At 38.1% G+C, this 14713-nt stretch overlaps 1 protein-coding gene across 1 annotated transcript in view; it reads right to left on the bottom strand.

Annotated features, from left to right (window-relative positions):
• The window catches only part of PCNX1 (pecanex homolog 1), a 156816-nt gene that overhangs the window by 96543 nt on the left and 45560 nt on the right, over window positions 1-14713 (bottom strand). The window contains 1 exon segment of the mRNA XM_014457768.2: window positions 8325-10025. Within this exon segment, the coding sequence (XP_014313254.2) occupies window positions 8325-10025 (1701 nt within the window).

The raw sequence follows: 14713 nt of genomic DNA, 5'->3' as shown, positions 1-14713 counted from the left end.
CTGTGAATGAAAACAGGGAAGCATTAAAAGGCACTAAAATACTTTCAGGATGGCTGGGATGCACAAAAGAGCAAAATTTGGCAAGGTAGGTGAGGGTTTTACATATTCTATCTCAAAAACTGTAAAGTTATGATCATAATATGTACAGAATAAGATGCCACTTCAAAACAATGTCAATCATACAGCTGATTGCTTAGTGAAAGGATTCATCCTATATAATAAAGAGGTAATATGCAAATTGACCCTCACACCTTCGCGTCACAAGATGGCCGCCCCCATGTCATCACAAAATGGCCGCCCACACGTTGTCACAAGATGGCTGGCACAGGAGGGCAGTTGGGGGCAACCAGGCCTGCAGGGGAGGGCAGATGGGGGGTGACTAGGCCTGCAGGGGAGGGCAGTTAGGGGCAATCGGGCCGGCAGGGGAGCAGTTAGGTGTCAATCAGGCAGGTGAGTGGTTAGGAGCCAGCAGTCCCCGGATTGTGAGAGGGATGTCCCAGATTGGAGAGGGTGCAGGCTGGGCTGAGGGACACCCCCCCTCCAGTGCAAGAATTTCATGCACTGGGCCTCTAGTATGTAATAAGTTACTTCTTGTAATATACTGGTATGGCTGGACTCTTGTGATAGCTCAATTGCTATTAAATGAATTAATAAAAATTTAGACAGAAGAAACTATTTTAAAAGGTATTACTTTCCTACATCAAAATAAAAAGCTTCTGCACAACAAAAGAAACCATCAACAAAACAACAAGAAAACCCACTGCGTGGGAAAACATATTTGCCAACGTCATATCTGATAAGGGCCTAATCTCCAAAATTTATAGGGAACTCTTACAACTTAAGAAAAAGAAGATAAACAATCCAATCAAAAAATGGGCAAAGGATCTAAATAGACACCTTTCAAAAGAGGACATTCAGAAAGCCAAGAGACATATGAAAACATGCTCAAAGTCACTAATCATCCGAGAAATGCAAATCAAAACAACAATGAGGTACCATCTCACACCTGTCAGAATGGCTATCATCAACAATTCAACAAACGACAAGTGCTGGAGAGGATGTGGAGAAAAAGGAACACTTGTGCACTGCTGGTGGGAATGTAGACTGGTGCAGCCACTATGGAAGACAGTATGGAGTTTCCTCAAAAAACTGGAAATGGAACTCCCATTTGACCCTGTGATCCCACTTCTAGGAATTTATCCCAAGAAACCAGAAACACCAATCAGAAAGGATATATGTAACCAGATGTTCATAGCAGCACAATTCACCATAGCTAAGATCTGGAAACAGCCTAAATGCCCATCAGTAGATGAATGGATTAGAAAACTGTGGTACATCTACACGATGGAATACTATGCTGCTGTAAGAAAGAAGGTACTCTTACCATTTGCAACGGCATGGATGGAGCTGGAGAGCATTATGCTAAGTGAAATAAGCCAGTCAATGAAGGAAAAATACCACATGATCTCACTCATTCATGGATAATAGAGACCATTATAAACTTTTGAACAATAATAGATACAGAGGCAGAGCTGCCTCACACAGATTGTCAAACTGCAGCGGGAAGGCCGGGGAGGGTTGGGGGGCAGGAGGGAGGGGGTTAAAAGATCAACTGAAGGGCTTGTATGCATGCATATGAGCATAACCAATGGACATAAGACACTGGGGGGTAGGGGAAGCCGGGGTATTGTCAAGGGCGGGGGGGAAAAAAAAGGACACATATGTAATACCCTTTGTAATGCTTTAAGCAATAAAAAAATAAAAAAATAAATAAATAAATAAAAATATATTTTAAAAAATAAAAAAAAAATAAAAGGTATTACTTTCAGTGGGGAATGTTTATTGTAAGAAAAAATGTAGTAAACTTGGGAAGATCATGAAAATAAAATGTATTTTGGTACCTCGAACAGATTAGAAGCAAATGTTAGTAGAGAAAGAGACATGAAAGTATGAAACAAGTATACTAGTATGTACAACTCAGAAAAATAAAAGATATATGCAAACATTCTGAAATATTGTTCAAAGTAAAAAAATTTACTTAAGAATAAAATTACTGTATGAAAAAATAAACATTCAAATGATTTTGCAAAAAAATTTGATATGTTTTAGCCATTTTCTCTATACATTTTTCCCTTTCTTACTTTCCATGTCAAAAGATGATGCTAGTCATCAGCATGCAAAGATTTTGTTCTAATATGTAAACAAACTTTTATAAGCACCATTTTCTTGGAGGCCAAAGAACGACAAGAATCTACTGTACAACTGCTAAGCATTCATTCAGAATTACAGAAATTTTCATCTGTGAAAACATTGCAAAGGACTACTCTTTTTCACAAGTAAACCAACAAACAGCAAATTACAACAAAATCATTAGCTGTGACTTGAGTTAAAAAAGAATTTGCATTTTCTATATAGTAAAACCCTAATATGCAAATCGACCGAACGGTAGAACAACCGGTTGCTATGACACGCACTGACCACCAGGGGACAGACACTCAATGCAGGAGCTGCCCCCTGGTGGTCAGTGCACTCCCACAGGGGGAGCACTGCTCAGCCAGAAGCTGGACTCATGGCTGGAAAGCGCAGCAGCAGTGGTGGGAGCCTCCATGGCAGGTGGACATCCCCTGAGGGGTCCCAGGCCGGGCTGAGAAACCCTCCCTCCCCCAGTGCACAAATGTCATGCACCGGGCTTCTAGTTATTACATATTTTCCACAATCCCAGGCACACAAACATAGTTGAGTAGGCGAAATGCTTTCAAGAAATTAAATTATATTCTGGAGTCATAATTCACATAAAAGATATATACGGATTACTTACTTTCATAGGCAGTTCCTAATCTTTTTAAATCTTTTGGGAATAGGATGAAAAACATGGCCCCTCTCCCAGAAAATTGTACTCAAAAACAATTTTGCATATATTTTCAGGAGATTCCCTAAATAAGGGGTCATTAATGAAGAGTATGTATTTGACGTGACATATATTCAGAAAAGGAAACTTCCTTACAAATAATTTAAAGGCAACATTTCCATAATAAATCTTCAATTTACATAATAAATCTACAATTTACAAAGCACTTTTACATACCTGAGTTCATTAGAGTCTGACAGTTAACTGTTTTACAACTGAGGAAATTGAGGCACAGTTTTAATGGATTGCCAGAGTACCCAGTTAGTAATTAGAGGTGGTTTTAAACTGTAAATGTCTGATTCCTTATCTAGAACTTCCCTGATGCTGGAAACAAAATACTATCATGTCTCCTCCTGCCACACAAAACTAGGCATGGTCTGGTTTTAGGAATTCTATATATAAACCCTTACTTGCCTCATCAATAAAAAAACCTGTTTGCCGCCCTAGCTGGTTTGGCTCAGTGGATAGAGCATCAGCCTGTGGACTGAAGGGTCCCGGGTTCGATTCCGGTCAAGGGCACAGCCTGGGTTGTGGGCTCGATCCCCAGTAGGGGGTATGCAGGAGGCAGCCGATCAATGATACTCTCTCATCACTGATGTTTCTATCTCTCTCTCCCTCTCCCTTCCTCTCTGAAATCAATAAAAATATATATTTTTTAAAAAACCTGTTTGCCTGGCTGGTATGGCTCAGTGGTTGAGCATCAACCTGTGAACCAGGGGGTCATGGTTTGATTCTCAGTCAGGGTACATGCCCAGGTTTCAGGCTCAATCCCCAGTACAAGAGAGGGGGAGCAGAAGGCAGGCCGGTCAATGATTCTCTCTCATCACTGATGTCTCTCTCTCTCCCTATCCCTTCCTCTCGTCAATAACTATATATATATATATTTAAAACTGTTTAATTCTGCTCCAACTTGCAATAGCAGCCTTTCTTTTGCACTAGGCTTGTCACTTTCCAGTGGATTTCTAGTGGGAAGAGCAAGAGACCTCTATACTGTTTCCCCTTACAGGTGAAGCAGCATGAATTTATGGGATTAGGTGACCAACATTTGCCCTTAGCTAAACCAAGTGTTTGATTTACTTATTTAGTTTTACAGCGAATTGGAAGTACTTGTTTAATGGAGTATTTTGCTTTTGGTAACGCATTTTTCCAAGTAACTGGTGCACCCAAACCTATTTACTATGTTTAATGAACATCTTCTATGTTGTTTAACATGTCTAAGCTTTCTTCTCAGTACAAATTAATAAAATCTTTCCTCAATGAATCAGGGTCAGTCATAATGTATATACTTATTACTGTACTATACTACAATACAGAATTAAGTTATGGTACTATGATGTCACTGACCACTATTAAAATAAAGACAGCCCTAGCCGGTTTGGCTCAGTGAATAGTGTCGGCCTGTGGACTGAAGGGTCAAGGTTCAATTCCAATCAAGAGCACATGCCTGGGGTGCAGACTCAATCCCTAGTGTGGGGCGTGCAGGAGGCAGCCAATCAATGATTCTCATCATTGGTGTTTCTATCTCTCTCTCCCTTTCCCTTCCTCTCTGAAATCAATAAAATAAAATAAAAATTAGAAAGACAATTTGCTCCTGCATTTAATGACCCCACACCATTGTGGTTTTTTGCTTTGGTTTGTATGGTTATTCCAGCAGCTTCTTTAGTGTTAGCAGTGGGTTTCTTCTGCTGTCATTACCTTTGCCTCTACAAGCGCCCCTCCCCTTTATCAATTTCCTTCTTCTAACTTGCCACATGGACTGGGAGATCAGAAAATGAATTCACTAGAATTTAGAGTCCCTCTATTTAGTAAAGTACGGAGCTTTAATTTACATGTTCTTGTCTGTGCAGTGGTCTTTGTCTTTTCTTTCTGATGTTCAATAAATGTTGGGTTCAAAATAACCAGCCTTCTGTGTACACGTATGGCATAAATCTTCTTAAACTACTTATTGAAAAGATTTGACTGTTCTTTGAATAAAGTAATACTTCTTTAACAAAACATTATTTCTGGTTCCGAACACAAAAATATTATAATAGGATCCTATTTCATGCTACAGAATAATGACCCAAATATTACATTGCAAATAATTTTCTTAAACAGAAAAACAAGAAATTCAGAAAAAAAATACAAAATCTAACAGAGCGACTAATAAACCTCTCCATGCTGGTTGTTCTTTATAATCCGTTGACTTGTGCAGTAAATAAGTTCAAGTGACCAAAAGAAACTGATACATATGATAGAAAAACAACATTTTTCTATCATATATAACTTACCTGTATAGTTTTATTCTTAAAATATTAGTCAAGCCCTAGCTGGTTTGGCTCAGTAAATAGAGCGTCAGCCTGTGGACGAAGGGTCCCAGGTTTGATTCCAGTAAAGGGCACATGCCCAGGCTCGATCCCCAGTAGGGGGCGTGCAGGAGGCAGCCAATCAATGATTCTCTCTCATCATTGATGTTTCTATCTCTCTCTCCCTCTCCCTTCCTCTCTGAAATCAATATAAATATATATATACACATTAGTCAAATTATTAAAGAAATGCTTTATAATTATAAAAAGTATGCAACTCAAGATCAACAACAAAAATACCTTCATTTGAATCTAAACACTTTTCCTGCCTAAGCAATCAAATCATTATTAATGAAATCCAACTTTAACCAAAATACTTGATTAATGGTGAGAAATCCTATGAAAACAGTTACTTGTTTTGTGACTAAATATCAAAAGAAGTTATATGACACATTGCTGCCAAAATAAGATTAAAATCTTATTACTAGATTAAATGTTTTCCTGTTTCATTATGTAACAAATTAGGACTGCAGATAGTATTTTTACTACTGTTGAGTTTCACAATGGCACAATTAGAATATCTCTAATTCATTTCTATATTTTCTTCTACTTTAAAAATAGGATACATTTGAGTAGTTTAATAAACTGGCCTGTATAATAGTAATAGCAGCACTCAAACATTTACTATGTGCCAGATATAGTTCTAAGCATTTTACACATAGTAACTCCTTTACTCCTCACAAGAGCCCTATGCGATAGATGCTCTGATCAACACAATGAAACATCAGAAGGCAGACGCTTGGAGAAGGTAAGTAGTTTTCCTAGAGCCAGGACTACAGTGGTGCCCATACACTAATAAGCGTGACTTCATGTCCCTGTGTTAGATTAACTCCTATTTTAGAGTATTTTATTTTAGGACTTTAAAGTACATTTCCTAAATTCCATTACCAACACCATTCAGCTTAAAAACTGGAGAACTCATCGGCACCTCACAATATATTAGGATAAAACTATTTATGGCTTAGGTATAGGCATATGAATGGTAAGCAGCATCCTCTGTTTTGTTGATACATTTCAGGAGTACAGTATGTAAGGCAGAATGGTAGTCCAGAAAATTTTCTCCTAAACTGTCAGACAGGACTGTTCAATAATTAATGCAAAAATAAACAAATTTTTAGCAAGTATTGGAGATGCTGTGTAATTTTTAAATAATGAGAACCAACACAACCCCTCCCACTACCTCCAATTTTCCAAAAAGCCCAAACAATAAAATATGATGAAATCCATGTAACTATAAATCCTGAACACATTTAAGCAGTTCAGTTATGCTCATATTTTTATCCTAAACCCAATGAAGCTCGAATAAAATAGCCCCTACAATGCCTTCCTGTGGCAAACAATGTTTTTTAACAACCCACAGACTATTACATTTATTCCACCAAAATGCATAAACATTTTTAGTTCAGTATTTTGTTTCTTACTAACAATCAATGGTTTATTTGTGTGGGTTATTTTTTAATAAGTACACAAAAGAAAACAAAAACTGATACATATTAGTCAAAGATCTGCAAGGAGAAACAATTAACATCTTCCATATAACTTTTCCTAAAAAACAAAACACTTTACAATCCCTGTGAAAAGGAAATGACATCTTAAATACAAAGACATAAAAATTTATTACAGCTCTTTTATGTATTTTTTAGTATTTACATTTCAGCAATATTTTTCTCCCATAGCACGTTCACTCTTACAACTTATTTTAATGACAACTTTAAAAATTAAGCTATATTTTAAAACTCGTGGTTTCTTGCATGTCATGAACATATCTGATATGATCTGTATGAGAAATAACTGAAAACAAATCAGACCTTTTACAAAGAACAGAATGAAATCCATGTCAGATACCCGAAGCATGGTTATAATTACTTCAAATGTAATTAGTTCTCAATATTTAGATTAGATGTACTATTTTCTTCCTTAGTTACTAACGATCAATCTTTTTACGTTCTCATTAGAAATTCATCTTTGTTAGAAAATATACCAAAAGAAACAACAGAATGTTTGCCACAATATGGACTTTTTAAATACTCTGGGTGAAATTAGAATTCTTTGAGAGAAAAAGCATGTCCTTATATTTCAGAATGCTTGTCCAAACAAAACAACTGAGCATACCTTTTAATAAGACTGATTGTTATTATACCAACAGACTATAAGCTTTAAAACTAAGATATGAATAAAAAGAATGGGGTTGGGGATTAAAGAAGTTACAGTGATTTCCTTCTTCTCATTCTAGTCAAGGACCAGACTCCATAATAACCAGAACAGAATAAACAAACAATTCTGGGCAGGAGGAAACAGCAAGAAACAACTTTTAAATAAACAAAATGGCCAAAACATACTGATAATATAAAATCACCTATCACATTTTGCACAATTTCCCATAAATCTGAAATAAATAAGCTATTATTTTAACCAAAACACTATCACTGTTAACCACAGGGAGCATCATATACCATTAATAGACACTAAAGGCCAATATAAACTACAAATATCAACTTAATAAACTTTAAGAAAAGTATAAAGTTACAGAAAAAAACAACTGTTCTTAATGCCTAAAACTTGAGTACAGAAAAATAAAACCAAAGAGACAGACATTAAAGGAGATTCAAGGTTTCAAAGTACATAGTCAGAGCTAAAGTAATGTTTGGGGGAAAATCTCACATTAACAAGTTGAGTGATTTAAGTTTAGTGGCACACAGTATACAATATATAAGAAATAACTGAAGATAGTTTGGTGCCCTACTGAAATTCTACATTTTATTGTTGCTATTGTTACACAAAGAAGAAAGAGGACCAATTTTTATTATTCCTAATAAAATATTAACAGGTGGCAACTGGCCTAGAAACGGTGAATGCCATTAAGAACAAACTGGTATATTCAAAGAACACAACTCAAAAAATACTTTCTTGATGTTCATACCAAAACCTTTTCTAAGATAAGCACCTGCTTCTTCAGGAAGAAAGTCTATTTTAATAACATAGTGGAAGGGGAGATATTAACACAAAGTATATTTCAATAGTACCAATAACTGCAATGACTCTTGGGAAATCTCTTCCTGTAATTTACTTACCTCCACTGACTGCATCTTGCTCTTCACCTTCAGGAAATGCAACTTGGCTTGGCAAACTATTCCTAGATCGAGTGACTGTCTCTAACTGGGAAGCCCGTCCCAGTAAAGATAGCTCATCTAGCACCTCTCCTTCTTTGGCCTCGAGGTCTGACTTTGAAGTGGTTAAGGGTTTTATACTTTCGGGTGCCATTAGCCTATTGGAGTCATTCAAACATGCGACTGTGCTACTGTCCAGACTCAGCACTCGGGCCCGAGTCTTGGCACTATTTGTGCTAGAAGTCCGACGTGTTGTCCGCTTTTTGCCGGTTCCTTCAGGACCCAAATGAGCTTTGTGTGTGTGCTCAGAGTCAGTGCCCCTTTCTTTAGGGATATGTTTAGTCTTGAGAGCACTGTATCTTCCCTCAGGAGATTGACACGAATGAGAAGTGGTGCTAGAAGAGCTATCACTGCTGAACTGGTGAGCAGACTGAACACTCGATGCTCTGCTTAAGTCACTCTGGTCACTGGAGTCCTCATCGTGACAGAATATAGCACTGTGTGGCTTGGTACCGGCAACACCTCGAAAGGAAACATAGTCCCTATGCCGACTTGAATCAAAACTGCTGGCCCGTTTTTTCCCTGTCCGTCTCCTGCCCGACTTACGGGCAGAGGCTGTCCGATGGATTAAGCTGGACGATTTAGGTCTTACATCCCCTTCCTTTTGCTTTCCACCGTCTTTCGGAACTTTTGAGTCCACTGAAACAGCAGACTTATCACTCTGCTCCTCCTTGTTGTCGGCAGTTTTCCCCAGGGGTCCGTCCCCCTGAGAAGTGAATTCGTTTGCGTGGGGGTTTTTGTTGGCTTCTTCCGATGCAGAGGGGCTGAGACCTCTCTGATCGTGCACATCATCAGCAGTATTTGAATCCTTGGCCTCTTGAACCTCATTGCTTGTACTCACTTCCAAGGCAGTCTTTTCACTACTAGTCCTTTTGTCACTGGAACAGCTACTCTTATCCTCTGGTTCGGCACAGCATTCTTTTCTCCTACCACTTCTCTTTCCCACTTTAGGAGACTCCTCGTGCTCTGACAAGATGCTCTCTATGTGAGTTGAGCTAGTCTGTTCACTTTTATAGCTGCTGACAGTGCTGTTAGTGTCACGGTCCGTTCCACTGCAATAGCTCTCTGTTGACCCGCTACTCCGTGTGCTCAGGCTCCTCAAGCTGTCCATACTTTTGTCTGCTTTCAAAGGCTTGCTCTTCCCACTTTTTGTAGGTGGCTGAGAATGACTGTTTTTCAGCTCACCAACAAGCTGAAATTCCCCAGATAAATGAGAATTTTCCACCAAGGATTCTTTGGATCCAGAATGAGGTTTGGAAGATTCTAACTCACTCACTGGGTCTAACCCACGTCTTTGCTGATACAGAGGGAAGTCATTCAGTGAAGTATCTGGAAAAGCCACAGCAGAGCTAGAGGTCCGTGGTACACCTCGTGGCCGGTGCTCTTTCCTGTAAGAGTGTGAATGTAAAGGGACGAGAGAAGCTACTTCTGTGTCACAGGCGCTAGACAGAGACTGATCAACGTGGTGGTGGCTGTGACTTGGCAGGCTCACTTTGTCGCTGCAGTCCCTTGGCAAGTCCTGTCCACAAGAGGACAAGGAAGGCTGAATGGAGATGAAGGAATCATTGGAGACCAAACGGAAGAGCTTCCGATCAGTTGCCAAATCTGTTTCAAACACATTTGGAAATGTTAACACAAATTCTTGATCTGCTTTTCTACTGTTTAACAATAGAAAGAATTCACAGCATACAGTTAATCAAGTGTAAACAATTTCTCAAGTAATTCACTAAATAACAATTGGCCAGTCATTCCAAAGAGGTGGTTTCTGTTTCATAGCTGCACAAAGACAGCATTCTATAATGAAATGAACTAGTATCCTCAGAAAAGAGTCTATAAATTATCAACAAAAATTAAGAGGCAACAGCCTGGTCCATGTGGTTCAGTGGTTGAGCGTCAGCCTATGAACAAGGAGGTCACAGTTGGATTCCCAGTCAGGGCACATGCCTGGGTTGCGGGCTTGATCCCCAATGGAGGACATGCAGGAGGCAGTTAATCAATGATTCTCTCTCATTGATATTTCTCTCTCTCTCCCTCTCCCTTCCGCTCTGAAATCAATAAATACATATGTATTTTTAAATAAGAGGCAACAAAAAATTATATTTAAAATAGACCGAGATCTTTATGTGAGCCCTGTCTCTAACTTACTAACTGGGTAACCTTGGATTACCTCTCTAAGCCTCTGCTTTCTCACTTGTAAAATGCAATATCAATCCCAGCAGTACCATTGAATGAGATATGACATACATTGCTTAGCACAGTGTCTGACACAATTAACAGTAGCTATCATTATCTCATTAACATAATACAAAAATATTTTTTTAAAACTAATAATTTTACAAATCAACAAAAAACTAGTCATCAGAAACAGAAAAAAAAATCAAAAGGCTGACCAATGCCAAACAAGATATAAGAAGATATCTTGCCCTAGCCAGTTTGGCTCAGTGGGTAGAGCGTCAGCCTGTGGAATGAAGGGTCCCAGGTTCAATTCCGGCCAAGGGCACATGCCCGGTTGTGGGCTCGATCCCCAGTACGGGACATGCAGGAGGCAGTCGATAGGTGGTACTCTCTCATCATTGATGTTTCTATCTCTCTCTCCCTCTCCCTTCCTCTCTGAAATCAATAAATAAATATATATTTTTTTTAAAAACAGCCAAGGGGGAAAAAAAAGAAGATATCTTGATGTTTGTAATGATTGAAAAGATTAAAACAATTAAGAGGCAAAATCCTGCATCTCCTTGTTTCATTGTTGATGCAACAATTACAAAATGCCTCATGAAAAAATATATATCCCCTTATGAGACTATTCCTTTAACCCTCCGTTAGGGAAGTGATTAGTTATTAGTGACTTAGGTTACCATATATAATACGTATTCAAATATAAATAAATCCATCTACCTACCTACAGTGTAATTTATATTGAAATATGGCTTGACAACCAAACTGCACATTAGCTAATTTTCAATACACTTTTGACAGACAAAAATGGTTGAATCTGCTGTTAGTTCAATAAAAAGAAAAATTATTTTTATGTGTTGTAACTGCATAGACAAACTAAAATAATAGATTCCTTAGTAAGTCAAATTTTTCCCAGTAGAATCTTAACAATACAAGCACAAAAATTTCCCCTAAGATTAATATCTTATGTTTTAAAGTCTTCAAGAAAAGTAAAATCCATGTTCCTTATCATTTGTCCAAAATAACTGTCACTATGCTTGGGGTCTTATATTCTCTAAATACCAAAATTTTAAAGTTAGCACTGTATTTACTTTTTTGTAGTATGAAATTATAAAGTTATTTCTAAAAACTCTCTATGTATCTCTAACAAGCAACTATGGAATGTTGTGATATTCACATTTCAAGGTTATGAATTTTATAGAACAGAAACTGAACTGAACAAGTAGCTAAAAATTGCTAGTTCTAATGTACAACAAAAGACTTTTTAAAAAATGCCAGCAATCAAAACCAACTACCTTCTATGACATTAATAAAGCAGAAATTTAAGTTTTTCATTTTAAAAGACAGTCAAACTTACTTCAGCACATGCACTTTTTTCAACATTGCAAAATAAGTATACCTTAAAAAGTTTAACTTTAGGTGATTTTAGGAACCTTTTTAGTAAATATGCGTTCTTAGACATTTTTCTTATTGGTAGTCATATAGTCAAAGACAGGCTTAAATCAATACAGAATGATACTATTTTTCATATAATTAATTTTTTTCCCAATGATTGTTACTAGTGGTGTTTAGGATAAGAAAGACATGCTCATATTCTGCTCATAGTGGTAAAAATTGGTGTAACCTCTGTAAAGCAATCAGGCAATACAGCCAAAAGCCTTTCAAAAGTATATTCACCCATGATCTGTAATCAATTTCTAGAGATTGCTGCTAAAGGATAAATTGAAATAAGCATATAAGGTTTTAGCAAAAAATTATTCAACTCAGGTTCTGATAAAACTTCTTAAAACATAAAAAGCATAAAAATCTCCAATAAAAAAAGGTTGAAAAAATTATGGTCTATTAACATGCAAGCACTAAAAATGTTTTCAAAATATGTATTAATGTGAGAAAATACTTAAGTGAAAAAGATGGCATTAAATATTTGAATCTGTAATAGTTCAAAAGAATACTTAGGGTATGTGTGCATGTTTGTGGGGATGTTAAAAGTAATATACCATATTTAGCCATACAAAGAAATAAAGTCCTCATACGTGCTACAACATGCAAAATAAAAGAAGCAGACACATAAAGCCGCATATTATACAATTCCATTTATATGAAATGTCCAGAATAGGTAAATGCATAGACAAAAAATCGATTATAAGTTGCCAGGGGCTGGCTGAAGAAAGAAATGGGGAATATAATGGGATTTGGGTTTCTTTATGACATAATGAAAATATTCTGGAATCAGATAATGGTGATGGGTGCACAACGTTGCAAATATACTAAAACTCACTAAATTTTACACTTTAGAAGGGTAAATTTTATGGTATGTGGATTATATCACCATAATAAATAAAAGTGATACACTAAAAAAATATTAACAGTTAGCTCAGTGGCAGAAGTGTGAATTATTTTCTTCTTCATACATAACTGTATTTTTTTAAATTACCACATACTACTTTTATAAACAAAAATCACATTCTCCTCCTCTCTTCTGGATCATCCCCATCAATTATAAAAACACACACCAAGCTGTTATTTCTCCTACCTATTCTTACAAAATCCAAATCTTCCCTTTATCCTCACTTCCCCTCTTGCACCTTGTATTTCTGATCCCCTTTACAAAAGAGTAGTCTATACTAACTGTTTTCCATTTCTTCTCCTCTAATTCTCTCTTACATGTATTCTAATCCCACTCATTAAAATGTTTATCAAAGTCACCAACAACACTGTTACATCCAATGGTCAAGTCTCAGCCACTTATTAGCAACATTTGACGAAGCTGATCTGATCCCTTTCCCTGAAACAATGGACACAACGCTGCTGGTGTTCCTTCTACCTCACCAGTTGTTATGTTCAGCCTCCTGGACTTACTAAGCTGAAGTGGTTCAGAGCTCAATCCTTGGAACTTTCATTTTTCTAGCTGTAGTCTCTCTTTTCTATAGAAAACTCATTCATTTTTCTGGCCCCATGATAATAAAATTCAGAAATACTGGTAACTAGTTTCTGCATCTTCTACCCAGCCCCCTACTCTTATGGGGATGGGCTAAGTAAAGTTCTGATCTTGAGTCGGGAAGACATGAATGAGGCTGGAGAGGGCAATCTCTCCTTAGAAGTGAAAAAGAAAAGTGCACCTTTCCACATGCTCAGTTTTCTCCTAATTACCCTGAATCATGCTGATAAAACAAGTGCCAGCTAATCAACTAACCAACTAACTAAAGGTCAATGTCCTGTAAAGCCAAACCACCCAGAGAAACCAAAGAGCCTCAACTGATATTTAAGCCAGAATGAATAATTGCCACTAGGTGGTGCCAAATCGTAGCCAAGACTAACAGATTTGGAACAGGGAGCCCGGTCACCTAACTCCAAGCTGGCCAACTATGCAGGCTTGCTTTGTTATGAACTTCATAACACAACCTTACAGTTGACATGATGAAACTTTTTGGTATTTATACACTGAAAACTCCCAATTTTACAACCTGAACTCAGACTTCTTACCTGAAATCCAGACCTACCTAATTATCTATTAACTAGAGGCCTGGTGCACAAAATGTGTACGCTCGGGGCGGGAGTCTCTCAGCCCAGCCTATGCCCTCTTGCAGTCTGGGAGCCCTCAGGGGATGTCCGACTACTTCAGAGGCTCCTGCTACCACCACTGTGCTCACCAGCCGTGAGCCCAGCTTCTGGCTGAGCGGCGCTCCCCCTGTGGGAGCACACTGAGCACCAGGGGGCAGCTCCTACGTTGAGCGTCTGCCCCTTGGTGGTCAGTGTGCATCATAGCGACCGGTTGTTCCACAATTTGGTTGATTTGCATATTAGCCTTTTATTATATAGAACAAGTGGCCAGTGCATGAAATTCGTGCACAGGGATGGGGAAGGAAGGGGGTCCCTCAGCCCGGCCTGCATTCTCTCCAATCTGGGACCCCTCGGGGATGTCCAACTGTTGGTTTAGGCCCTGTGGTATCGGGGCCTAAAATGGTAGTCAAACATCCCTCTCGCAATCCAGGACTGCTGGCTCCTAACCGCACACCTGTCTTCCTGCCTGATCGCCCCTAACCACTTTGCCTGCCGGCCTGCTTTCCCCCAACTGTCGACCAGTGCTTCCTTTGTACGTTGGAAAATCGTATAAAATT

This window comes from Myotis lucifugus, unplaced genomic scaffold (assembly GCF_000147115.1).
Source record: "Myotis lucifugus unplaced genomic scaffold, Myoluc2.0 scaffold_85, whole genome shotgun sequence".
Taxonomy (NCBI): domain Eukaryota; kingdom Metazoa; phylum Chordata; class Mammalia; order Chiroptera; family Vespertilionidae; genus Myotis; species Myotis lucifugus.
The sequence above is the reverse complement of the archived record's forward strand: the minus strand, read 5'-3'. Positions and strand labels throughout refer to the sequence as shown.